A 27,910-nucleotide genomic window follows, 5' to 3' on the forward strand; every position below is an offset into this window, starting at 1 on the left:
AGCGGTGGGGGCTGTGCTGTGGGCGGCGGGGCAGTGAGGCGGAACCACCCATTTGGCAGTGAGGGGGGAGGAGGGAGTGACGTCGCCCTGTAAGAGTGCTGCCTGGAGCTGAGTGAATGATCAGAGTAATGCCATTCCCCTGACTCACCCGCAGAGCAGCAGAGAGAGCCCGGAGTAGCAGAGGGACAGCCTGAGTCACCCAGCAGCATAGTGACCCCCTGCCCTCCTGTCACTGTGAGCCATCAAAGTGCCCCAGCTGGTAACATTGTAACACCCACAGGACAGACCCTTCCACTGCTCAGGGGTCCCGGAGAGAGTCCCTGCTGGTAACATTGTGACACCCACAGGACAGAGCCCACTGCTCAGGGGTCCCGGAGAAAATCCCTGCTGGTAACATTGTGACACACACAGGACAGACCCTTCCACTGCTCAGGGGTCCCGGAGAGAGTCCCTGCTGGTAACATTGTGACACACACAGGACAGAGCCCACTGCTCAGGGGTCCCGGAGAGAATCCCTGCAGGTAACATTGTGACATCCACAGGACAGACCCTTCCACTGTTCAGGGGTCCCGGATAGAGTCCCTGCTGGTAACATTGGATACCCACAGGACAGACCATTCCACTGCTCAGGGGTCCCGGAGAGAATCCCTGCAGGTAACATTGTGACACCCACAGGACAGACCCTTCCACTTCTCAGGGGTCCCGGAGAGAGTCCCTGCTGGTAACATTGTGACATCCACAGGACAGACCCTTCCACTGGTCAAGGGTCCCGGGGAGAGTCCCTGCTGGTAACATTGTGACATCCACAGGACAGACCCTTCCACTGCTCAGGGGTCCCGGGGAGAGTCCCTGCTGGTAACATTGTGACATCCACAGGACAGACCCTTCCACTGCTCAGGGGTCCCGGAGAGAATCCCTGCTGGTAACATTGTGACACCCACAGGACAGACCCTTCCACTGCTCAGGGGTCCCGGATAGAGTCCCTGCTGGTAACATTGAATACCCACAGAACAGACCCCACTGATCAGGGGTCCCGGAGAAAGTGAGGACCGGCTAGAAGGGCTGCACTATCCTCCCCCGGCTGCTCGCTCCTCGGATCATGTACCAGGACTTTCCAGGGAGTTTCGACAGCTCCTCCCGTGGTAGTAGCAGCTCTCCGGCTCAGCCAGAGGGATATCCCGGCAGCTCCTTACCTACCTCCATACACCAGGTGAGGGTCTGATTCCGGTCACTAGGGTCCAGCAATGTAGGGACATCAGCATAACCAGTCACCTATTGTGGTATAAGGGGTTCTGACAGTTCTCCTGCCTTATAAGTGTTATGGAGTGCCCACTCAGAGTGTAGGTGACCTGACCTGTCCTCTATGTGGTGTCCACCAAGAGACCTGTATGTGGTGTGGAGTGTCTACTCAGTGTAGTGTATAGGTTGCCTGCCCTGTATGTGGTGTGGAGTGTCCATTCAGAGTGTAGGTGACCTGTCCCGTATATGGTGTGGAGTGTCCACTCATAGTGTAGGTGACCTGCCCTGTACGTGGTGTGGAGTGTCCACTCAGTGTAGGTGACCTGTCCTGTATGTGGTGTGGAGTGTCCACTCAGTGTATAGGTGACCTGTCCTGTATGTTGTAAGGCAGAGATGACCAGTCCTGTATGCAGTATGAGCCCTGTATGTGGTATGGAGATGACCAGTCCTGTATGCAGTTTGAGCCCTGTATGTGGTAAGGCAGAGATGACCAGTCCTGTATGCAGTATGAGCCCTGTATGCGGTAAGGCAGAGATGACCAGTCCTGTATGCAGTATGAGCCCTGTATGTGGTAAGGCAGAGATGACCAGTCCTGTATGCAGTTTGAGCCCTGTATGTGGTAAGGCAGAGATGACCAGTCCTGTATGCAGTATGAGCCCTGTATGCGGTAAGGCAGAGATGACCAGTCCTGTATGCAGTATGAGCCCTGTATGCGGTAAGGCAGAGATGACCAGTCCTGTATGCAGTGTGAGCCCTGTATGTGGTAAGGCAGAGATGACCAGTCCTGTATGCAGTATGAGCCCTGTATGTGGTAAGGCAGAGATGACCAGTCCTGTATGCAGTTTGAGCCCTGTATGCGGTAAGGCAGAGATGACCAGTCCTGTATGCAGTGTGAGCCCTGTATGTGGTAAGGCAGAGTTGACCAGTCCTGTATGCAGTATGAGCCCTGTATGTGGTAAGGCAGAGTTGACCAGTCCTGTATGCAGTATGAGCCCTGTATGTGGTAAGGCAGAGATGTCCAGTCCTGTATGCAGTATGAGCCCTGTATGTGGTAAGGCAGAGATGGCCAGCCCTGTATGCAGTATGAGCCCTGTATATGGTAAGGCAGAGATGACCAGTCCTGTATGCAGTATGAGCCCTATATGTGGTATGGAGATGGCCAGTCCTGTATGCAGTATGAGCCCTGTATGTGGTATGGAGATGAGCAGTCCTGTATGCAGTATGAGCCCTGTATGCGGTAAGGCAGAGATGACCAGTCCTGTATGCAGTGTGAGCCCTGTATGTGGTAAGGCAGAGATGACCAGTCCTGTATGCAGTGTGAGCCTTGTATGTGGTAAGGCAGAGATGACCAGTCCTGTATGCAGTATGAGCCCTGTATGCGGTAAGGCAGAGATGACCAGTCCTGTATGCAGTACGAGCCCTGTATGCGGTAAGGCAGAGATGACCAGTCCTGTATGCAGTATGAGCCCTGTATGCGGTAAGGCAGAGATGACCAGTCCTGTATGCAGTATGAGCCCTGTATGTGGTAAGGCAGAGATGGCCAGTCCTGTATGCAGTATGAGCCCTGTATGTGGTAAGGCAGAGATGTCCAGTCCTGTATGCAGTATGAGCCCTATATGTGGTATGGAGATGACCAGTCCTGTATGCAGTATGAGCCCTGTATGTGGTAAGGCAGAGATGTCCAGTCCTGTATGCAGTATGAGCCCTGTATATGGTAAGGCAGATATGACCAGTCCTGTATGCAGTATGAGCCCTATATGTGGTATGGAGATGACCAGTCCTTAATGCAGTATGAGCTCTGTATGTGGTAAGGCAGAGATGACCAGTCCTGTATGCAGTATGAGCCCTGTATGTGGTAAGGCAGAGATGACCAGTCCTGTATGTGGTAAGGCAGAGGTGGCCAGTCCTGTATGTGGTAAGGCAGATATGGCCAGTCCTGTATGCAGTATGAGCCCTGAATGTGGTATGGAGATGGCCAGTCCTGTATGTGGTAAAGCAGATATGGCCAGTCCTGTATGCAGTATGAGCCCTGTATGTGGTATGGAGATGGGCAGTCCTGTATGCAGTATGAGCCCTGTATGTGGTATGGAGATGACCAGTCCTGCATGCAGTATGAGCCCTGTATGTGGTATGGAGATGACCAGTCCTGTATGCAGTAAGACAGGTGGTAGATAGATGGCATAAGCCATGTCTGGTTATGAGGTTGATGTTTAGTCCTGTGGAGACACCTTCCACCCCAAACAACTACCCATTAATCCTGTATCTATGTTATAACAAATACTCAGTATCAGGCTAACCAGACCCATCTCTGGCTGTAATCCCCTCCTGGTGGAGAGAGGGAGAGCCCCCTGCATTGATCCAGCTCTCACACTTATTTTGAATTTGGTTCTTGTCTTGTCGGTTCTCACTTATTGGGTCCTAGCCCAGGCGTTTATGCAGATGTGCCATGTGTCATTGGCTGCGGTGGGAGCCCTGTGTTCCCCTAACCGTGATCTACATATGATTCACCAGCACTAACGTGTCCTATACACCAGAGCACATGGAGCATTAACCCTTTCTGCAGCAGAAGGCTTGCCTCAAAGCATGCAACGTACAATATCCAGAACCCTGCACTGCCGCGGAATTAATTTGGGTTACAGTTTTCACTTACAACAAATATTCCATCTTTTAGATCATTTGCAATATACTTCTATCCTCAACCAGGTCCATTGTTCCCGAGCACGTTTTATTGATGTTTGGGAATGATATATGATGTTAGGGGGATAGTGCGCAGTCTTACACACTAACAAACGAGTTCTCGATACACTTCCCCATACTCCTGTAACTAGGGTGGTGCGACCTGTGCCATGGCACAGGGCACCGCAGGGCAGGGAGCTCTGTTTGGGCCTGTCAGTTCTGTAGCTTCCTCTTCTTTTATCCCCAGCATCTCCTGGCCTCCCCTATCTCTTCCCTGGCCCTTCCCCATGAGTCCATGGCCCTTTTTCGGGTGCGCATGTTTTGTCCCTATTTGAAAAATGGGGGGAGGGCGCCAATCCTCTTTCTGGCACAGGGCACCAAAAAGTCTATAGACGGCTCTTCTCCTAAGCACCTGATGTTTTTAGGTGTCTTCGCCCTGTGGCTCAGGGTCTTCCGACATCAAATCCAGGGATGTAGCCATTGCATCGCAACCATTTGATGATATAACCATCAACGGTTTTACAGTGCGCAGACGCATTCATAGCTTTTGCGAATGCGCACACTAGCTGAACTGCCGACACCACTTCCAGGTGACAGCAGAAGCCGTCAGCCATCAGAACAGCTTCGGAAAGGGGCATCCGACGACTGGCAACCATCAAATACCCCTAATTTGACGGAAAAAGTACTTGTCTGCAAGTTGTCTTGGGGGGCATTGGACACTGTTAGTGCAGAGTGTATTGATGACGACAATGTAGCGTTTCCTTTGTGTGTCGTTTGTGTATAATGGGTGTCATGGCGACAGGCTTAAGACTGAACGCTGTTGTCATGCAATATTCTGGTTCCCTAACCACATAGCTCAGAGAGTGGCGGTGATTCTGTCCACGCTTCCGGGCCACAAGCTCTGCTGAGCAGAGAAATACTGCTGTAATGACTGTGCTGCATGGAGGCCTCGCAGAACACCAGTCATCTAGGTATTTGGGGGGACGGGACAGTGCTGTTTCCTCCTGCACTGTGTTTCCAGTTCCTACTTCTCCCTCTCAACCTTTGCACTTTGTTTTGTTGATTAGAGGTGCACTAAAGTTCCTTCTTCCCCACCCAGCCCACGTTGTCCTGGAGTGAGAGCTGATATTGACTTGGGAACAAAGGAACGAGGACTACAAGGCAATAGGAACCCACTGTCGGAGCTTATGACACAATCCAAACATAGGGAAAGGAAACGTGTTCCTAAGTTGTGTCTCAGTGCGTATTCTTCTGCAACATCCGTGATAAAATATATCGTTTAAAGCTCCAGAGAGAGCACTGGCGGCAGTTTTATACCACACTTTGATGGAGAGATACTTTCCTGTATCCTTGCAATGTCAGCAGAAGGTTGGTCATTGAAGGCCTTGGGTCCACCATAATTATTAGACATCCACTTTTTTTTTATCTACAGAAGAAAGTTACAGCGGGAAATAAAATAGTATATAGTACTGTGCCAACTACACGGGCACATATAGTACTTCTGGTGCCTTCAGGGTTTAACTGACATGAAAGAGAAGTACAGAGTGGCACAGGCCACCACAGGTAGCGTATGGTGTCACGGAACAGCGTATAGTTGCGGAGGATATGAATGAGCAGACTTACCTACCCTCCAACATGACCCCTTCCATCAGGTACAAAACACTGCTCCTGGACTTCCCACCTAATTAATGATTGCAGTCACCTGTGTTGAACTAGGTAATAGGTGAGACAGGTGTTTCAGCACAGGTGTCTGCAATCATCAATTAAGAGGGAAGTCCAGGAGCAGAGCATTTTGTACCTAATGGAACGGATCATGTTGGAGGGTCTGGAATTAGTTATGCTCCTGTGGGACAGATCATTTTGGCCAAACAATGCAAATAGGAATAGGAGAGCTCCATTATACACCCTGGAAATACAGAAAGCTGTATAGGAATACACGTTGATACAGACAAGTGACCCAATTATTGCTGAAATGAAGCAGAACTGACTGGCTGAGTTCATGCAGCCTCTCACGCAAACTATTTTAATTGGCACCTTTCTGAATACACAGGAAATCCTCTGCTGTCCTCTACTGACCTCTGCTGGCTGCAGGGACACTTTCTGCCAGTAAGTTAAAGGACAGGTGGCTTGTACAATATGTTGACCTGGGCGTGTTATGAAAACGCAAAGTGCGCTGTTACCTATGCATCGCGGAAGCAGCCGTAATCTGCCGCACACAAATATTTTCAGGCGATTTTTATTACTATTTAATAAATGTCATTACTTTAGAATATCGACGCTCACGAGCAGCGCCCTCTTACCTTAATGTGGTTCTCCTTTTCCTTACTTATACTATTACACACTCGGCAGCAGGGGTAGCCAACCTCGGTCCTCGAGAACTACTAACAGTTCACGTTTTCCACAGGTGTAGTCATTACTCGCTCACACATTCGAAAGGATCCACAGGTGGAGTTAATTATTTCACTTGCGATTCTGTGAGGAGACCTGGAAAACATGCACTGTTGGTAGCTCTCGAGGACCAGGGTTGGCTACTCCTGCTCTACAACCTACAATGACACCTAAAGGTGCGTACACACTATACGATATCTATGAACGATAACAATAACGATATCATTCAACGATAAATCGTTTATATCGTTCATTTTTATGCAGCGAACGACCAACGATGTAAGTCGTTGTTTTCTTGTTTTATTCATTTGTAAGGCGCTGATAATAATAATTACTATAAATATATGGTGGGAGCACCAATCATATGGCCCCGTTTAACAATGTACTTTAATACCAACGGCTTATTTAGTTTATTATCACAGTGATGCTAACAAATATGCCAGAGGTATTTAACATTACTTACCCCTCTGGCGAGGTCGGCCACTTCCCCCTCCCCTGCGGTATCCTAGTTCAGCTGCTGGCAGCTTATCTCTGCTAGCGACGTGCTACTGTGTCATGGCATAAGCGATACAGTGGCAGACAGCGGTAATCTTAAATACTCTGTTATACTTTGTAACAATTTAGATGCAGGTGCAAGGGTGCATTTTATATTCATGCCATGGTCTGTGGAGATGTAAATGTTTGGAATAAGTGTCCTATATTTTGTATCTTCCTCAGTTGTGTTTGCGCCGACTTCTTAGCAATTCTTGTCTGCAGGGTTGTCTTAACAGCAGTGTGGGCACTGGGGCCCCTACCCACCCATTCACGGGACAAAAATGTAAATGGTCAATAAAATTTAACATTTAAGCTGCAAACACACACAACGATGTTTTGAACGATTATTGTTAAACGATATTGTTTAACGATAATCGTTTGAAAAAATCGTTCACTTTCTGAGTAAACGATGAACGATTATCATTCATGCTCGTTCACGTTTGTAGTCCAGTCAGTCTTGTCAACTCAACGATTTTCAAAAATCGTTTGTAGTTCAAGAAAATCGTTGGTAACAAAATCGTTGTGTGTGTATGCAGCTTCAGATTTAGTAGTACTTTCAACAAAATCAGTCAGACATTTGATTAAAAAAATAGAAAGGTTTGGCTGACCCCTGGCGCTCACTATGTATACTGTGTCTGGGTGGAATACATATGTTACAGCCGGCGGTTCAAATCCTGGCAGTGCCAGCCCACCGTGGAAGGAAATCCCGATCGTGCGAAAGGTAAGTATTATCTAACCTAATCTACCCCTAACCCTCATTTAGGGTGCCTAACCCTAACCTCCCCCCCGTGCCTAACCCTAATCTCCCCATTGCCCCGCTATCTAACCCTAAGTTCCCTCCGGGGGTGCCTAACCTTCTCATCGCCCTAGCCTAAACCGAACCTCCGGGGGGGTGCCTAACCCTAAGTCCCCCCCCCCCCCCGGAACCCTAAACCTTCGATCGGGATGCCGGTCTCCGGCATAGGTTAATTAACCCTCGCCGGAACTCTATAGTGGAGATGCCGGCGGTCAGCATAGCGACTGCCGGCATCATAAACGCATGCCGTCTGGGTAATCGATAGGCTGCAGCTGCCCAAAAAGGAAAAGTTGTGCAATCTTTCCAAAATGACTTATATATAAAACATAGGTGCTGAAGCGCTGGAGGTTGCTCCTGGTAACCAGAGGAGTGGAGTTGGAACTGAGAAGCCGTCCCTTGCAGTGAAATCACGGATCTGCAATTTTTTTGTCCCCACAAGTAAATAAATATCCCCCAGCAGCACTGGATACAGGCTGCCGTGTATGAGCAGATGTGTCTCTCACACTGCCCCGGGGCTTATTGCTCAGCAGCAGTGCAGCCCTTACCTTTGCGGTGTGGGTGGGTGCGTGTGCCTGTAGCCGGGTCGGGAGTCCGAGTCGGGACAGAGGCAGTGGCAGAGGAGTCTCCTCTGAGGAGGCAGAGACCTGGATGGGTCCTCCAGGTCCAGGAGTCTACACGGCAACGGCTGGGCAGCACACAGTAGCAGCTCCCAAGGCAAAGCAACGCCCAAACTGCCTGGCCTGGAGCGGAGCTGCTGCTGCTCAACCAGTCACCAGTCGTCTCTCACACTCAGAGAGACTCTGTCTGACTGGTCTGAAGCCGGCGGAGGAAGTGGAAGGACGGAGGTGAGTACTTGGCACCCGGGAAGTGGGGTGGAGGAGCGGAGGAATACAGTGCGCCGGCTTTAATTTACCAACTGGTGGGGTGCGGGTTGGCGGGCCCCTAGAAGCTTCGGTCCCTTGGGCAACTGCCCAACAAGCCCAATGGATGAGACGGCCCTGCTTGTCTGTCTTCTGTTTCTTCGAATATCAACAGCGCAATTGCTAATGGTCCTAGTAGAGTTTCCCCATAGAATACGTCTCCTGCTCCAAGTTCATTTTAATATCCCGAGCACAGGCTTCTGGTGTGTCTGTTTCCATACGGATTCCAGGCTTCCGCAATGGACAAAATTCTCCAGATCCTGGAAACTGCGCCAATGGCGTTACTCCTATCTAGCGGATCTCCAGGCCCCATAATAAGCCATGATAATGATTTTGACAGTCAAATGCGCCACTTTAGACCGAACTAGCAAAACCATGTTATCTGTCCCTATTTTTCAGGGACCATTCCAGATTTAGCTGATTTCTCCCTGGACATGTCCCTGTTTCTCACAAATGAACATCTCTAATTATATATAAATATTTGGGCTCTATCTTTTAAAATGAAGGAGTATCCAAGCTCAGAGAATGACATTACACCGAAGTTTATTGAACATGCGGCAGTGTGATGTGGATTCCTAGAGTCGGCCTACGGTGCGGCTGAACAGGTGAATTAACGTAAAGAATGGTCTCTCCATCCCGGGAGGATAGATGTATCAATCTTTGGAGTTAGTTACAGGGGGAGACGTATCAAACCTTGGAGAGAGAGCAAGTACCAACCAATCAACTTCTAACTGTCATTTTACAAGCTGCGATTGAAAAATGGCAGTTTGGAGCTGATTGGTGGGTACAGTATCTCTCCCCAAGCTTTGATAAATCTCCACCAAAGTGGGGAAGTGTCAATCAGCGTCAAAATGTAATTTTAAAGACTGTAGGGTCTATGTACTAAGCCTTGGGGAGAGATAAAGTGGAACCGAGATAAATTATCAACCAATCAGCTCCTAACTGCCATTTTTCAAACACTGGGCCTAATTCAGACCCGCTCGTGAGCACTGAGCGCTCGCAAGCGGGTCGATGGTGCCCTAATGCGCATGCGCACGACGGAGGGAGCTCCGTCGTGTGCATGCGCGAGACCCAAATAGCAACAGCCAAGCTGTCGCTATGGGTCTCGCACCAAAGGGGGCGTGCTGTCGATGGTGATTGGTAACCCACAGCTATGCGAGCATCCAAGAGGCCGCTCCATTTTTAGGTAGGAGGGCCCTGATTCAGAGCGAGTGCTCTGGTCAGAGCGTCCGGCTCTGAATCAGGCCCACAGTCTGTAATGTCACCACCCACAAACGGCACTTTCCTGTCAATCACTCTGCGATGGCTCTGCGTAGCCTCTCCCGATCGCAGTGGCTGGCTCGCTCACGCGCACTGAGATGGATACGCATGCGCAGAACGCAAGAATCGACCGATTGCGTGCGTATTAGCAACTGCGGTCCCAGCTGACTCAGGTCCTGTGTATGCTTTCCTGTACATATGTGTGCTGTGTATGTGTGCATGCCTGGCTTGTGTCATTTCAGCTTGGTAGTGATTTAGCAGCGTGTATGCTCCTGTACATATGTGTACCGTGTTCTGTATGTATGTTTGGACATCGCTGTGCTTTGAGATGAGTTTTGTATGAAGAATGAATCTCCCCCTGTATCACTCAGTAGGTTGTACAACTGGCTCCTGTTGGGCTGTTATCACCATACCTTGGGCTCCAGGTCACATGCCTGCCTTTATTTCACCAGTGTCTGAGTATGCTCAGTATTTCCTCTTTGTTCTGAATGATTGCCCAACCTTGCCTGAGGCCACAGTCCCACTAACCTCTGTGGTCTGTCCGACATCTCCTCTCTTCTCCTTCTATCTGCACATGGCACCGTTTCATGAACTGAAATTGTATTATCTATATTTAACATTATAATCCCCTGCATAGTGCTAACATAAAAATAGGTATGTACAGTATAAATGTGTGTGTGTATGTATATATATAATATTTAATGTGTGTGGCATTAGGTTATAAGTTCCTGCTTTGACAACATTTTTTGTATTATTATTATATTTTTTTCATATTATGATGAACTTGGAAAAATAAAACTTTATAGACCGGTAAACATCCTTTTTCTTTGTCACTGAGCTACTGTTAGGATAGGCCGACCTTTATCAAAGGTGGAAGTAGTAACGTGATGTGTGATACCACTTTCAGACAGAAAATGTAAAAAAAAAAAAAAAAAAGGATTTTTCCTGACATTTGCGTACCGGGTTGTTTTGCCATTCTCTGTCTGTACCCCCCTTCAGACAGAAGAGCAAATTACCGGGTCAAAAAATTAAACCCGGTAATTTGCTGATTTACCCGTGTATTTCTTCTGTCTGAAAGGGTCAACCAAGGACTAAATTCCCGTGTCTCCGACCCTGCTAAATTCCTGGGTCGAAGTCCTGGGAATTTAGCCCCGGGATGACCCTTTCAGACAGAAAAAGGTCCCAGGTAAATCACCAAATTACCGAGTTGAAATGTTTAAACCGATAATTTGGCTTTCTGTCTGAAAGGGGCGTGAGAGAGAGGATCAGGTAAATGTTGGTCAGGTACACCTTAATACTAGTATCCGATTTTTAAGGTCCTGGGATTTCTTACTCACACATGACAATTTGTCATTTTGTTTTCGCTAGCAAGTTTACTAGCAGCCGGGAGCCCCGATCAGTCCTTTTGCAAATTGATAGGCATAATTTCTGGCAAATATTGGCACACTTGACAAAATGGTTGCGCTCATTGTATGTAGGCGATAGTTTGGTAAGGAACAAATTACAATTTTCTCGTGGGTCAGGGCTGGATTAATTTGTGTGGGGGCCACAGTGTACCTAAGTTGAGGAGACCTCTACCAATAAAATAATTTATAAACTGTGCTGGCGATATTGCTAAAAAGTATAATATAAATACTCCCAGCACCGCAAATGTGTGGAAAAAAACAAAACACTGTAGTGCCCCCAGTTCCCATTATACCACACAGAAACCCCAGTTCACATTACACCATAGTGCCCCCAATGCTGGTGATGTAGCTATGTGTTGGGACCCACCGAGGCGACTGTCCTGACTACTCTGTTATTTGGCATTGCTCTGGGTTTGGGGCTGTATTACGAGGAATCAGTATGATTTACCGCCGGACCCATGCCCGGCGGTTGGAATCCCGACAGCGTCATCCCGGCAGAGGAGGAAATCCCGATCGTCAAAGGTAAGTATATACTAACCTATTTCTACCCCCTAACCCTCCCTTAGGGGTGCCTAACCCTAACCTCCCCCCCAGTGCCTAAACCTAACCCCCCCTTCCCCGCCGCCTAAACCTAAGCCCCCCGGGGGGGTGCCTAACCCTAAGTCCCCCCCGGGGGTGCCTATCGCTAACCCCCCCTTCCCCTAGCCTAAACCTAACTTCCCGGGGAGGTGCCTAACCCTAATCCCCCCTGGGAGCCCTAAACCTAAACCCCCCACGGGTATCCACGCTCGTCGGCGCCCGGCTTCCCTTCGGTCGGGATGCCGGACATCGGGCTCCCGGAGTATGTCTAATGACAGGAGTCGGCAGATCTTTAGACCCTTGCTGGGATATGACAGTCGGGAAGCCGGCTGTCGGGATTAGGTCCACCGGCTTTTCGACTGCATACCGTATTACGAAGTGGCCGCTTTTGTAAGCCGCTGCTTCTTCGCAGGTTGGAGCTGAAAATTTAAAGCTGGACTCGCATTCAGTTTAAAGCTTTGTAGGTATAGCCTATCAGAACTTTCATCATCAGTGAATGAACCTCAGGCTCTTGCTGGAGCTTAGATCTAACCTGTTTCCGTGAGCAGAATGTGTTGCAATCCTGCCAGGAACAGGTTAGATTTCATGTGTGGGACGAGCTCATCGTCACTTATCACAAAATTGCTGAAATTCCATCAGCTCCCTGAAGTCAAATGTTATTCCTCTCACCCCCCATCCTCATTTCTGGGTCAGAGTGTTGCAAAATAACATTACCAATAGGCAGGTGATTGCAGAACAGCTCTGCGGAGTGTATGGGAAAAGTGGCTATTCTAAACCGCCTCCCTAAAAGGAATTCTTTCCAAATTTTCTCTTCTTTATATAACTGTAATAGAATTGCTATTCTGCCATGAGAAGGAGGGAAATGTTTCGTGCCAGCGGCTTGTGACATTCCTCACACATCAAATAAGACTTTCCCAGAAATAAGAGAATTCCCAGTCTCCTGCATGTGGAGTATAGCCCACTACTGCCCCCCAGAGGTCACAGGGAGCCTGCTTCCTGAGATTGTGAGCCTGGTTCCAGTAAAAGCGAGTGGGGGGGCGAGCAGAGAATGGGAAACCATGAAATTGAGCCTTTTTTTGGCAACACCCCTCTCTGCTATGAGATAATAAAACAAATAGCCAGAATGTTTGCAGATAACCCAGCCTGCGTATCTGGGCTTTTGAATTTGTTACCATTCTAGAGATAATTGAACATTTTTGGCCAGCCTGGATAATGTAACACACAGTTTTACAGCCACCAATCAGATTTTACTTATCATTCATCTAGCTCCTCCTAGAATATAATGAATCTGATTGGTTGCTATGGGCAACAACGCTACTCTTCAGGCCCCTCATACTTACCGTACAGCCAATTACACAGACAGGGGCCACTGCACAGCAAGTTTAGTACCAACTAAAAGTTGTGTATGGTGCTGACAACAAGCACAGTACAATTATAGTAGTTGTTAAGGGCACCAGACCATTTCTCCGATGCAATATAGAATCACTTCGGCTTCTTATACAGCCCCCAAAATGTTATCACTGATCCCACTGCTGACGGCCACAGAGGGAAGTTTGCATGAAGCCCACTTGTATTTATCCTGTCCCAACAATAATTTGGTCATCAGAACAGGTGACAAATTATTAATATTATTATTAATAATCATTTTAAATATTTTCCAATCTGAGGGTTTCATTTATCAATGATAATCTTGCTCCAGCCAATCAGCTCCCAGCTGTTTTTTTTTCAAACAGATGACAGTTGGGAGCTGATTGGCTGGAGCACCATTATCGTACTCAGCGCGTTTTATGACTTGTTGTGAATGATACAAGTTGTTGATAAATGAGGCCCTGAATATTTAGCTGTGTAAAGGCCCCCCATACACGGTGCGATGTGCACCTTGCGACGCGACGGCCGACCTATCGGGCGGTCCCCACAAGGAAGATAAAATTGTGGACTATATAACGTGTGATATGTCGGCACCCCCTCTCGCCGATATCATACCCACACACAGAACTATATAGCAGCGATATCGTTCCAATCCGTCGGATCGGCTCCTAATCGCACGGTGTATGGGGGGCGGTTACAGTATATAAGAGACCCCCAATCCGTGATCCAGGTGGATTCAGCCGCAACATAACGTTTCTTAGACTACAAAGACGGAGTACCCAAGAGGGTAAGATGCCGACTTTAGCATGCGATTATGAAATTGGTGCCAATAAAGGTGACTTCTATCCAATCTGTCCCTTTAATTATATTAATTATATATCAGACCTAAGCTTAGGACATAGTACAAGTGGCAATTAGTTTGTGTCATTTGTCACGTCTATTTTTTGCTGAACACCACTTGTTCCTATTCATACCGTGCTGCTCGCCCCTGGGCAGGTAAGGGTTAAGTTAGGAGCCCTGGGAGTGCCTGTGTGACCACACCTGGGCATTAAGTAAAGGGGAAGGAGATCAGAGGAAGTTCGTTTTACAGTGGGAGGCGATTATGTAATACAGATTTCCTGCCTCTCCCTCCTGGGCTGCCTTGAGAAGGAAGTTTCCATGCATCAGGATGAGCCTGTCCTGATTTACAGCTCCTGGTAACTATATAGCTGCTGTGTGCAAGTTACATCCTATTGTACCCTCTGGATCCCCCCCAGCCCCCCTCTATGTCCTCTGATACATTACTGTCTGTGATCTGTAGCCGCACTACAGGCATATAGGTTATATATGTAACTATCTCCCTATTGTACCTAATCCCCCTAGTCCTGTCCATTTAGTCATTACGTCCCGTAGCTTATGTGGCTGTGATTCAATGTATCAGACAGTCTGCCAGCTTGTGGACCTCCATCTCCCTGGCACACAGGCAGGACGGGGCCCTTATGTCTACATATTGCATAGTCGCCCACTGCCCCTAATTTCCATGGCAGTCCCGTGCTCGAATTATTGTGTCGGCACTGACCGTCTGCTTGGTACAATTCCTGCTTTGTATACTGGCTCCAATTCTATCTATCCTCTGGGGTTTATAACTTACCGGTTATGTAAACAGGACATCGACAATGCAGAAGAATAAAAAATAACTAAAAAAAAAAAAGACATTATAACCTAGTGCAGCAAACCTACCATATCGGTGATTAACTTTTATCTAGTTTGTATTCTATATAATGTTCTTTAAATGGAGCCGTCAAGCTCCAAAGTGTCCCTGGAAACTTTTGTTATTCAGTAGGGAACTGGTGACATCACAGAATTGGTTAAATTAGCCAATATTCCGGAGCATGGCGGCATTGAGGAACCCACACACTAGCGACGGATTGCAGCAATGTTGCGATCTCAGGATCGGTGAAATCCAACATGGTGAATTTCACTGATTTGTTTGCTGATTGCTCTTCTTGGCAGATTTGAATGTTTTTTTTTGTCCCCGAGACACAGCGTCTTGTCTGTAGCCCTGTACATATGTTTTGTGTAATTGAGAGACCTATCCTGACTGAGGTGTGTGTGTGTGTGTGTGTGTGTATATGTATATACAGGGCTATTTATCTGGAAACTGTGGGTGGAGCTATCGAAAAACAACTATATATACATAAATATATATTATATTTACATATAGTATTTAAAAACAAAGGCACTCAAAAGGCACTTTAAAACAAAACATATCTTTATGGAAAATAAATTTTGGCCCAGGACGTTACGTCATCGTTAATCAGAGGTTCAGGAACTGAGGACCTGATTCAGACCCCTTCGCTAGGATGCGTTCGCACGCAGCCAGCCGATTGTTTGTATTCTGCGCATGCGTACGCATTGCTATGCGCGTGCGCGAACCAGTGTGAGCGATCAGGAAGTGTAAGCTCGCTGCGCATAGACAGCCCCGCTGAATGAGTGACAGGAGAGGCCGTTTGTGGGTGGTGACGGGGGCAGACCACTAGTAACGGGGGAGTGAAGGTGTGAACGCAGGCGGACCTGAGCGTCTCAACGCCGTTTAATTAAGGCGTGCATAATTAAGTGGCAGCGTCATAGTACACGTCACTTGGTTGTATTTCACACTGAAGCTGTCGCAGTGCTTGCGGCAGGATATGGTCAACCACGAGCGCTTCCGATGGTTGCATACACCTCCTGGAGATGACGTGCGCAAGTGGGCATCTTAAGACAGGCTGGTGGGTGTCTGCATACACAGAGTGATCGCTCACCAAGACATAGTACGTGCGCTAATGCCTTGGCGTGCGAACGCCTGCCTTGGCGAAATTTGCGAACACATCTAGCGAGCGGGCCTGAATCGAGCCCTGAGTTACTGCTGAAATATACCACTGTGTATATATGTATAGTGTGTATATATATATATATATATATATATATATATATATATATATTTTTTTTTCCCTTTGGAGTTTGGACCCATTCGTATGCATCCATGGGCAATTCAGAATCATGTTGAATCTCCACGTGCAGCTGAAAGTGCGTAATTGGGTAGTAATGGGGCGTTCACACATAGGTGAAGTGTTATGGGTGTGTAGTCTATGCAGCATTGTTTTCATAAAAATTTCTTGTACCAAGGATAGGGTGGGTACAAGTGCTCACTGGTCATGACAGCGGCTATTTAACCAAACCTAAATGTGCCACATAGATGCATATAACTTTACATGCAGGCAAATATGGCATTGGTGGTCCTGGGCACAAACCACGGTAGTCTTTATTCTAGCACCCTGCACCTATCACAACCATTGGAGTTTCTCTTTCCTGTCTGGGGTGTCACTCTCTGCTCTGGTGCTTCTAGCACACACTGGTTTGTATCTCAGCAGTTTGTTACATCAGCTGAGTGTGCCAGAAGCACCAGAACAGAGAGCGACACCCCAGGCAGTAAAGAGTAACTGCACAGGTTTGTGATAGGAGCAGGGTGCTAGAATGAAGACTATGGGCGAATGTGCGGGCTGATAATGCCTGGCAATCCCTGTAAAAGCCTGTATGCGTTTCTTCGGACATTGATGACTCCTGGCTGTAAATGCGTTTTGACGGTCATACATCACAGTACGTGCAAGTCTTCGGCCGACCTCGCTGATTCAGCCTCCAGATGCCATAGTGGCTGGGGCTTAGTAACTGTATCTGCGGCATTAAGGCGCTGTTAGTTTATGGCACAACATTGCAGGGAACCGCTGCCCCTGACACTTCCATTTCTCATTGCTTTGTGCTTTCATATTTCCTTTACAACTTTTATCACAGTGTAATATTTCTAAATCCCCTCTTTATCCCTAGAGAGACGGTGGGTAAAACCTGCCTGCTATGTTAGAAAGGCTTGTGTTAGAGTCTGGAGCAAATTGGGATGGGAAGGGCGTTCTCCTGTCCGTAAATCTACCAGACGGCAAGCGGGACAAGAAGATACGGAACGTGTATGAAGGGGTTAAGTGTTCAGGTGTCAGAGTGAATCAGGTGCCGGCTGGAAGCGGCCTTCAGCTCGGAGCACAGATGTTTTTCCATAGCACAGGGGATCTAGCCTCCGGCAGATGAATGTATTGTCCCTGTTCTCTCTCTCTCTCTCTCTCTCTTTCTCTGTGGCTGGGTGTAATTCTCACAATTTGCCTTCATCTTCAGCCAGGTGTAGAGGAGATGCGACCTCGCCCAGGCGAGTGTTTGCCGATGTTTTATATGTGTAGCGAGGACAGAACATCCTGCTCTCCATCTTTTCCAGTAGATAAGCACGTATTTTACAGCCACCGACTACAGGTCCCATGCCGCTCGCCCTGCTAGTAACCAGCTGCCTTTACTCTCTATAGGTTTAGGAGCTTTTCTCAGCTGAGACTGGCCCGTAGTCTGTGGTCTCTATCCGTGCCTGCTCACGCCCTGCTGTATATAATGCTGGCTGGACCTTTAGAAACCAATAGAACGGGCCTACCTAATCATTTGTGGACTTAATATTGGCATGGCCCAGAAGTGGCCTGCACCCAGTGTATGAAGGCAATGGGTACACTTTTAGCAGGATGATTTCAGGCAACAGGTGACAGCAGAGGTTGGCATATAGTACTTGTGCCAGTTGTAGAACTGGGAAGGGATGAAGAACAGAGAGAGAGCACAGAGGTGACATAAAACCGTATAAGGCAGGAGAAAGACGGGCGTGACGCATAATTCCCACCAGTTTAAGAGTATTCAGATCTCTGGCGATATCACTAAGCAGGCACCAGGGGTTAGGGGGTGCATATTTCCCCCGTGGCATGACCACACCGGCCGCTGACATGGAGGGGCAGCCTTGGCAGTTTCATACTCGTGAAGCTGTTGGCTGCTGCTCCTCCGTGTTGGCGATCAGATGGGAGTACAGCTATGGGCTGTGGTATAGCAGCCCAGTCTCGCACTCCCAGATGCAGGAAATGCTGCCATGCCAGTCCTGGGCTTATGCTGCGATATTACTCTGTGTGGCCTCTAAACAACCAAATTGTCAGGTAATGATTGGAATGAATAGGATCATCTTCTGGCATGGTGAGACTATCGTTCATTTCATTAGAGCGGTTGCCTTATGTCTCTTATCTCTTGTCTCCTAATGGCTCCATTCTTGTCCCTGCAGAAATTCCGGAACGACATGCCCGGATCCAGCAGTGCCTTTATTCCCACCATCAATGCCATCACCACCAGCCAGGACTTGCAGTGGATGGTGCAGCCCACCGTAATCACCTCCATGTCCAATCCGTATGGGCGACCGCATTCTTACGGACACTCCATGCCCAACCTCCCTTCCGTTGGAGGTCATGCAGCCCTACAGCGACCAGGGGTCATCAAAACCATTGGCACCACCGCTGGCAGGAGAAGGAGAGATGAGCAGGTAACTGAAGGCCGCCAGCTTGGTGTTTTTCTTTCCTGTTGAATAACTAGAGAAACTTTGTAATCGATTAAAGCTCGAAGCCACGTTCTCTTTCTCCATGCCTCTAGAGCAGGGGTGGGCAATAATCGGACCAGCATCCCAGCATGCCCTGCCAAAAATTTGCTATTTGGCCATTCTAAAACTGTTGCAAGGCATGCTGAGATTTGTAGTTCAACAATAGCTGGAGGGCTGCTTATTGCCCACCCCTGCTCTGGAGTAATACCTCTTTTCACATACAATACCTTTTTTATGCAGCCCCAGTTCTTCCATTATTCTACAATTGATACAGTATATGTTATTCTGGGCCTGATTCAGAGGTACAACCCAATGCCAGTGTCTTTATACCACACTGGCATGTGATTCGCAGTGAGAATTTGGCCACATAGTGAATGACAGACATTGTGTGTTTATAGAAGGTAATGGGGGGGGGCTGGGCGACTAGTGAAATGTGGGCGTGTTTCATGATCATTTCGTGGGCGTGTCATAGCCAGCGGCTGCGTCTGTCTGCGCAGTTGCACTGGCACCGGAAGATCTGGAGTGATTTTGGCTCTATCAGAGCCAAAATCACTCCCACTGACATCACTAGTGATGTCAGTGGGGCCGGACCCAGACGGTAGGCGTTCCCATGAGAACGCCTCCGTCTGGCAGCCACGCCCCCGGCACGCCCGCCAAAGGGGGCGTGCTGTCACTCATCATCGACAGCACGCCCCCTTTGGTGCGAGACATGGAGCGACAGCTTGGCTGTCGCTATCCGGGTCTCGCGCATGCGCGCGACGGAGCATGCGCATTTGGGTACCATCGAACCGCTTGCGAGCGTCCTGCGCTCGCGAGCTGGTCTGAATGAGACCCTGAGCCCCCTCCACACATACTGTAAGAAGAAGGCGGCACTCCTGGACATACTACGCATAAAATAGCTGGTGATTTAATACAACTTTTCTGGGTTTAAGCCCCGTCATCAGGACATGTGTCCTGATGACGAGGCTTTAACCCCGAAACGTTGTATTAAATCACCAGCTATTTTAGGAGTAGTATGTCCGGGAGTGCTGCCTTCTTCTTATTTATGGGGTGTGTGTGTGTGTGTATAATATAATATATATATTAATATATATAATATATATTAAAATTTATTCCACCTATAGACTTTAAACCGACACCAAGTTTTCCACGTTGCTGAAAAGATAATCTTTGTGCTAAACCCTCAGCAATCTATCCACTAGGTTAGTTTTTGCCTGTATAGTTCTTATTCGCCATAGATGATTACTGTGTTTTTAGTGCACATTTAAACCTTGGAGCGATGTTGTTAAATCTTATGGACACTCTTGTGTCGTCCTTGTTACCACTTTGGGGTAAATGTAATAACCTGGTCGGTTTTGCCTGTTACATGATTGCCACTTTAAAACAGCAGGATCCAGTTATTACATTTCCCCCTTTGTGTTTTCATGTTTAGTTCCAGGACAGTTACCTAATCACACTTACCCCCTTTATTTGGACACCAAGGGGTATATTTACTATAGAGCGGATTGGTGGTGTTGACCGTTTCAAAACTGATGCACAAGTTGATGCTAAACGAGGCTGATTTAACATTGATTCATGTTGCAGTCAAAGTTGTCGGCGATCGGTGGCTTTGCCAAACCGCCCATTAGTAAATATAAACCACCAAATCCCTGTCCATTTATTCTAAATTGTCCCCCTCTGAACTCCTGTAAGTTACAGTTTTTAAATCTTGATTGGCATGTTCCTGTGTAACCACCACACGTCGTAGACGTCTGCCCCACCTCCTTCCAACACTTGTGCAAACAATCAAAGTCAGCAGACCCTACGCGTTTCACTGATTTTCTATGTTGGTACTGGAAGGTCTGGACAAGACAGTGGTTGCACTTCTGAACATTCCCAGTCTCTGGTGTTATCCTGCTGCCTTGCTCCTTGATCTTTTGCTGCCATCTGAGGTTTGAACTGCATTTTAACATAAGCAAAGACATATTTCCTTTTGACGTCAAGACTAGAAGGATGACAGATGATAAGCAAGTTGCGAAATGTATATTCGTTCTAACCACAGAAAGTGTCTCTGCTATCCCGGTGTCATTAGCACACTCCTTACACTTGCACAATTCCAGAACACCACCACTTCCTACAAAGTCAACGGATTTTAGCTTTTTGTGGCTATTAAATGACCGCAAAGGACAGCCTGTTACATTTTCTTTGCTTCATTTTCTTTTTTTTCATGTTTTCTTCTTTTTTCTTGTTCATTTGCAGCTGTCACCCGAAGAAGAGGAAAAACGGAGAGTCCGGAGGGAAAGGAATAAACTGGCAGCCGCAAAATGTCGCAACAGGCGACGGGAGTTAACCGACAAGCTCCAGGCGGTATGTAATACTTATCTGCTTCCTTCACTTGCTGATGATGGCTTAAGTCAGGAACCCTTGTGGCCAATTTCAACACCTCCAACTGCATAAAGTCTGATCTTGTACCATATTTCTCTACCGTGTCAAGACTAGTGAAAGGCCTGTGAGATTTCTAATCATGGGCTAAACTCAATTAGAGGCGAAAAGCCGTGGTCTGCAAAAAGTTTTCGCCGTTTTGCGCTTTTCGCCTGTTTTCAAAGTATCTCCGTATTCAATTCCAGGATGTTTTGCCTAGGCGAAAACTCCATAGGCAAAAACTTTCTCCAGCAATAGGCAGGAGAAAATAAGTGCAAAATCCATACTTTGGGGTACAAATGCGGGTACTTGACTCAGAACCCTTTGGACACCCCCCCCCACAATGACTAATAAACCAATATATATATATATATATATATATATATATATATATATATATATATATATATATATATATATTCTAAAAAAAAACAAACATAAAATACCCCAAAAGCGACTTGCCAGTTTTGGGGCAAAAATTTAAAAAGTGTTGGAAAATGGGTAAAAAGTAGGGGGCCTGGTATTTTGGGGGGCTATAAGGTTGAGACAGGTCTTTTCAGGATTGCAGGAGGCTACAGTAGGTGTATTTTTGAGATTTTTTAATCTTCATTTTAGAGGCACCAAAATATACTAGTACCCATTTACATGTACCCCAAATTTAACTGCGGTACTTACTTTTCTCAAAAACATTGCTTTATATAATTTTTACACACTTATGCAAATATGCATATAACAGCACTTTGACTCAATATAAGATCACTAAATACTTTTATTAGGGCTATTAATACTCTTTTATATTGATTCCCTGGGTCAGTTAGGCTTTTTTGGGGTACAGCTTGATTTCTGCAAAATATGCTGTCCTTTTTCGCTAGTTTCGTTATTAAAAACATTCGCCTATCCGCGTTTTTGCCTGTTTTGGAAATGAATAGGAAGAAAAGTGGGAATGCGCATGACGAAAACATTGCGTCCAAACAGGTGAATGAGGCAAAATCATCACTCTTTTCGCCGACCTCGACTTTTCGCGGCTAATTGAATTCGACTCTATAGTGGAATTATATTCTAGAGAAATTATTCGCTGCCCTGTAGTCCCAGAATGTCATATCGCAGTCAGCAACATCGCCAGGTTTTTCTGCCACCCCATAGAGGGGCAAAAGAAAAATAGCGAGTCTATCGTAATAGGCGCACAGCCGAATATCACGGGATATTCGTGACACATTGGTGCTAGTTGTGCCGACTCGGTAAAGTGAAAAACAAACTTTGAAAAAAACAAGTTAGACATTCCCTATTTTTTTTTTTTTTTTTAGTATAGCAATAAAAAGCATATTTCTGATTGGTTACTAGAATATATAAAACATACAGTAGTTGCCAAATGAAATGCGTAAAGGGCGGGGCATCTTAATGAGAAATGAGCGAAAGCTCCATCTTCAGGTTCCCTTTATTTGTTGGCCGGCCCATGTCCTCCTGCAACTAAATACATTGCCCTTCCTCAGCCATGTTCTCTGTGTTTTTCATCAGTGTGTTTATGCCATTGGGGAATGCCTGCTTTTTATGCTTTCTTGATAGGCGCAAGGTCGCTACCTGAATGCTGCTAAATGTATGCAAAGTGCACAACAGATCTATGTCATGTCTAAGGGCAATGTAAACGAGCAACTCTACCCGATGATATAATGGAATGCTTGAAAAGCATGTTGGATAGGAAACAAAGTTATGTATTTTAGTAAAGCTGACTCACTGGCATATCTAAGCCAATGAATTGATCATACATAGATACATAGGACGAAAACTTAACATAAATATATTAAACGCTATGGATTTTTTTTTTCTTTAAATAATATTTTTATAGAGCAACTTTAAAACTGTCATTAAGTAGTTCATCGCTTGCACGCATTTTATTCCAGGGGAAAAATTTTTAATATTAATCACGAATTTCTCTTTCAGGAAACTGAAAAACTGGAACAAGAAAAATCAGGACTGCAAAAGGAGGTAGCGGAATTACAAAAAGAGAAGGACAAACTGGAGTTCATGCTGGTCGCCCACTCGCCCATGTGTAAGATACATCCAGACGAGAGGATCGGCACATCCCACAACGCTCACGCTGTCCGCGCGTTGATGGGCGGCAGAGTGGTCGTCAAACAGGAACCAGTGGAGGAAGTCATCGGGAATTCCGCCACTGCCAGCGTCGACAAAACTCAGCGGTCTGTGATTAAACCCATCAACATTGGTGCCAGTTTCTTCAACGAGGAGCCCCTCAACACGCCGGTCGTTATGACCTCAACACCGCCAAGCACTCCTAGCGCCGCCAATCTCGTCTTCACTTACCCGAGTGTGCTGGATCAGGATTCGTCCACCTCTCCTTCAGAGTCTTGCTCTAAAGCCCACCGTCGCAGCAGCAGCAGCGGGGACCAGTCTTCTGATTCGTTGAACTCCCCCACCCTTCTGGCCTTGTAACACCCGCTACAAAGTAAGAACTCTCTTCTCTCACATATCAGGAAAATGTCTAGGAGGGTAGAAAGCTGGCGGCAGCTGCTTCACACCCATGGACACGTTGTGTAAGAAGAAAAAAACATTGTTATAACTGGATACCACACTTTAGATGCTCGGCTGTAGCTTTGACATTGACGGGTCATTCTGATTGGCTGCACACGGGCACATTTTCATCCTTGTTGTATGGAACTCCCGGATGGGTTCCGATAAGGTTTGGGATCTCCGACCTCTCGAACAATTTAGACATTTCATCCATTTTTACCGGTTGATGATTACTGTCTTTTAGTCTTTCGTTCTGGGCACTTTAAGGGATTGTCTATTTGAGGATTTTACTCTTCACTGGATGAAGGTACAGAATTCTGTTTTTTGTTTGGGGAGTTTTTGTCCTTCTGCTAAAGCAATTCCAGGGACTTCGCATTTTAATGAACTGAAAAAGAGAGAGAGAGAAAAAAAAAACGCCATGGAAAAAGTTGTTTGCAGGGAGAAGAAGCCATGCCAAAGACCGCCCCAGAACGCAGTGTTGTGGTAAACCGTGCGTAAGGAAAGGATTGGCAACAAGTGATATACAAAAAAAAAACGGTTTTATAAACCGTGGCAATATAATGCCCTTGTGCCTTTTGGATGAAAAAAGAAGTTTCTTTTTTTTTTTAATCATAAGTAGAAAAATAATGTACACCCGACAATCTGATATGGGATTCAGAGTAATGTCTGTATATTCGCAGTCTGAAAGGCCAAAGTGCGTTATATCCTGTGTGGACTGTTCCACCAAACTCCCCATTTCCTAGAGTCCCTCTTCTATACTCTCAACATAGTGCGACCGTTCTGCAGCTTAAATGGAGCTGGGATTGGTGGCCATTTTAGTATGTTAAGTAGTCAGCCGTGGTCCTGCATCCGCCACCCATCCCTTTCTGTCCCTGCCACGTGGTATCTGTGTCGTCATAGTGGAATTGATAAAGGGACCTTGTGAAAAAGGAATAGATGTAATATTTCAGACGAAATAAAAACCTGCCTTGGTACACGTCGCCCCTAAACCCCCCCCAGAGATGTGCAGAACAGGTAGTGGCGCAGTCACTGCTGCATTTCTTCCTTGGGGCCAAACCATTGCTCAAATGCTCATGGGGATGAGCATGGGGATGCAGAATATAAACAGCCTCCATAATACAGTATGTGCTTTTTTTTTTTAATTATTATTATTATACAAAAGCCCATAGGGATATTTTAACATAAACCAGCATGCGTTACGGCACATACATGGGCTGGCCTTTAATTTATGGAAACCCAAGATAAGCCTGACACAGGCTGAGCACTGTTTTATGAGGGCGTTCTGCATTAAAGCTGTCTTTTATTTGTCCTAAAATAAGGCCAATTATTGCCCAAAGGGGCACGGATCTTTATAATGCGCCCACACCGTACACTCCTGCTTCCCATATCTGATAAGTTGAGCCCTAGCTGGCTGCCATGGACATGACACGGGCCCCAGGACAGGCCTAGTCAGGTTTATGAGTCAGTCCTACCTGCGGTTACATAGAGATCCTTCTGTCTGACGCACGTTTCGCTCTGCCTGGCTAAGACTGGGAAAAATGCCAGTGACTCCTCACTACGTTATCAGTGTTATCAGCATACAACCAATAAATTCTCTAAAGCCATTTCTGTCCTGGTTGTCAGTATTGCTGATTGACAATCCTCCATTAATATGCCCTGTTATACCTCACAGCCACTCGCACTGCTTCATCGAATGCGTCATACACTGTGTACATCAGATTTGATTCAGCAACCAGCTTTTCATTACTATATATATATATATATTGTTATTGATTAAATTACAGCTGTTATGAAGAGTAAAGCAATGGTTCATCAATATATTAGCTTCCTAGGTTACTGCAATGCCCCATTTTCGAGGTTGGGGGGGGGGGTGTAATGACCACCAACCTTTTTTTGCGCTAAATCTGGTATTGGTGATGTTGGTGGGGAACGCTAACTAAAATGGTTGCTCATGCACCATTAACGTGGTCATCAAAAGTAATTGGCACGAAAAGATATTGATCAATGCTGCTCCCAAATGTTTTCTAAATTCAGTTTTGCACTATAATATGTTACTAGTGATCCTGTGTCCCTTTACTATCTTGTTATTAAAACGCCCCCCCCCCCCCCAAAAAAAAATATATATATTTTGTATCTTAACTACAAACCCATTTACAGGTACTGAAACCCTGCTCCCGTCTGACCCTACCCTGGTCCGCTCACCGTTGTCACAGGGCAGTGGCAGGCACTTATTCTGGATGAGACTACCACTCGCCAAGTCCCTTGGTGGTCTTGCTAGTCTGTATTTTGCAGAAAGTTAGCTCTTTAATTGCGTCATTTAACCCAACAAATAATAAACATAGAGGCGTAGACTGAAACCTTTTGTAAGGTTCTAGAGCAGATGCGCTGATTCATTAATGTCATTGAAAAATATTAACTGCTGGATAATAATATATGCAAGGATTCAAGGCTACAAACACTACACCTTGCGGGACTAGATGCCGAGCTGTACATTTTGCCAAAGGGCACAACTACCCATTGTGCGCTATTAATCCAGGGGTCTGACTGTATGTACTCTCTCAACGTGGTTAAAAAAAATAAAGACTACTTTTATACAATGCATAAAACACTTTACTTCTACAGCAATCAGAGGGGCCCAATGATCACAATGTAGAGTGCTTGCTTGGCTTCGCCAAGCTGTGAAATGTGAATGGATGAATTAATTGCCTTTTGTTTAAAGTGAGCAGGACTATATGGGCGTTCCTAAATACAGACCTATGTATAGACTTGCAGTTTGGTAGCCAAATTCACAATCCTACGTGAAGGACAGTCCCAGCAGCTGAACGCAGACTCTCAAAACCCAATGTGGTTGGTGCAGGTCATTGATTTTGATTACAAAACAATGTTTTATTAAATCCCAAATACAAGATGCCCAGATAGCCTTTAAACTCTCGTTTTTTTTTTTTTTCCCATTATTCTGTACAAATATACCCTCCGTAATTCCACATACAAAGAAAAATACCGTAATTGCTAGGTCCACAATAAAAGGAGAGCAAATTAGCAAACCTGCGAAACGCGCCGTGCCATTTTCTTCATCCTCATTGCCCACCTTCTCCTGTTTATTGTTTTGAGATCTTTTGGGAGCCTTTTCATTGTTATTTATTTTTAATGTTTACATGTCTGAGATTTTTCTTGTATTGGGAGAAGGGTCGCCCTAAGGTTTTTATTCTTGTCATTAAGCATTACAAAATGCCTTGTTTCCTGAGGCATTTGGTGCGCTAGATGTCTTCTGCACTAAACGTTTATAAATATGTGTAAAAAAAATAAATAAAACTGTTTAAATCTCCGCTTTCAATCGGTCCACATTTGAGTAGGGGAAATTTCATACTGAAAGTTACTATAGTACAGTACGAAAAAAAAAAAAATCCTTCATGTTGCGACACTGATTGCTTGTACGTATCACTACAGTAATCTCTTGGCCTCTGTGAGTACATCGTCCCTATAATCCCAAGTATCCCGTGCCTAATAATGAAACAATTAAGAAATAAAATCTCAAAAATGATGTAAACAACGACGCATCTTATTTTTGGCAGTGTACCCCCCTCTCCCACCCCATCTCCTGTACATTCCTATCTACAGGATGATTGAAACCTATAATTTAGGAAGCACATACTTCTGCAGCCGTTGGGGAACTAAAATCAACGGAATGCCAGCAAATATTGCTGGGACTTGTAGTACCATAATTCCTGGAGAAGCGTGGGTTGCCAATCTCTATTTTAGGATTTCAAAAGCCACCTGGTCTTTTACACAAATGCGCTTTGCAAATGATTCATAAAAATGTGTGTAGAGTCGTTTTAGATTTTGTCGTTTGCGTGTTTAGCGATGTGGGATACAAAGCCTATTACATTCCTGGACGGGATGTTGTACCAGAGCTAGATTACGTACTGCAGGTCAGTGTGTGTGTGTGCGCAGCGTATAATGTACAGAGTTCAAGGTTATCCTGTCCTTTAAGTGCCAGCTTTCTTGTGTAGGTGTGTACTATATATTATATATTTTTCTACCTAGAAATGAAATAACACCAGTCGTACACCTTTTAAGATGTACTTTTGTGTACTTTATGGAGCAAAACTTTTGTAACCCTCTTTTGTTGAAGGGGACGGGGCTGAAGCACATGTTTAGTATGAGCAGGATCTGAAATCTGTAGTATTTTTTAAATCGATGGATCTTGTGGGTTAATTCACTGCTTGCAATTTAGCGGATTTTTTATTTTTTTTTTGTTCTTATTTATCAGATGTTAAGAATAATAAAATGTTGTATTTTGAAAAACAAAATGTTGTTATCTTTACAGTGTGTCTATTAAAAACCAAACCAAGTATTTGGCACTTTTTAA

At 46.0% G+C, this 27,910-nt stretch overlaps 1 protein-coding gene across 2 annotated transcripts; it reads left to right on the plus strand.

Moving 5' to 3' along the window:
- Nucleotides 1-143: 143 nt before the first annotated feature.
- Nucleotides 144-27,900, plus strand: FOSL2 (FOS like 2, AP-1 transcription factor subunit). Of its 2 annotated transcripts, none has more exons than XM_088467946.1 (4): nucleotides 144-1,210; nucleotides 18,307-18,561; nucleotides 20,854-20,961; nucleotides 22,954-27,900. In XM_088467946.1, exons 1-4 carry the CDS (start codon nucleotides 1,100-1,102, stop codon nucleotides 23,461-23,463), a joined length of 984 nt encoding a protein of 327 aa, XP_088324072.1. In that variant the 5' UTR covers nucleotides 144-1,099; the 3' UTR covers nucleotides 23,464-27,900. The 2 variants fall into 2 exon arrangements, with proteins under 2 accessions (XP_088324072.1, XP_088324073.1); XM_088467947.1 differs by lacking the exon at nucleotides 144-1,210 and adding an exon at nucleotides 14,276-14,362.
- Nucleotides 27,901-27,910: the final 10 nt, after the last annotated feature.

The sequence above is a fragment of the Taudactylus pleione genome, unplaced genomic scaffold, assembly GCF_031769625.1.
Source record: "Taudactylus pleione unplaced genomic scaffold, aTauple2 ptg000079l, whole genome shotgun sequence".
Lineage (NCBI taxonomy): Eukaryota > Metazoa > Chordata > Amphibia > Anura > Myobatrachidae > Taudactylus > Taudactylus pleione.

Coding starts and splice junctions, on each gene's coding strand:
- FOSL2 (XM_088467946.1), top strand. CDS start 1,100: ATGTACCAGGACTTTCCAGGGAGTTTCGACAGCTCCTCCCGTGGTAGT. Junction 1,211..18,306: donor TACCTACCTCCATACACCAG/GTGAGGGTCTGA, acceptor TTGTCCCTGCAG/AAATTCCGGAACGACATGCC. Junction 20,962..22,953: donor TAACCGACAAGCTCCAGGCG/GTATGTAATACT, acceptor TTTCTCTTTCAG/GAAACTGAAAAACTGGAACA.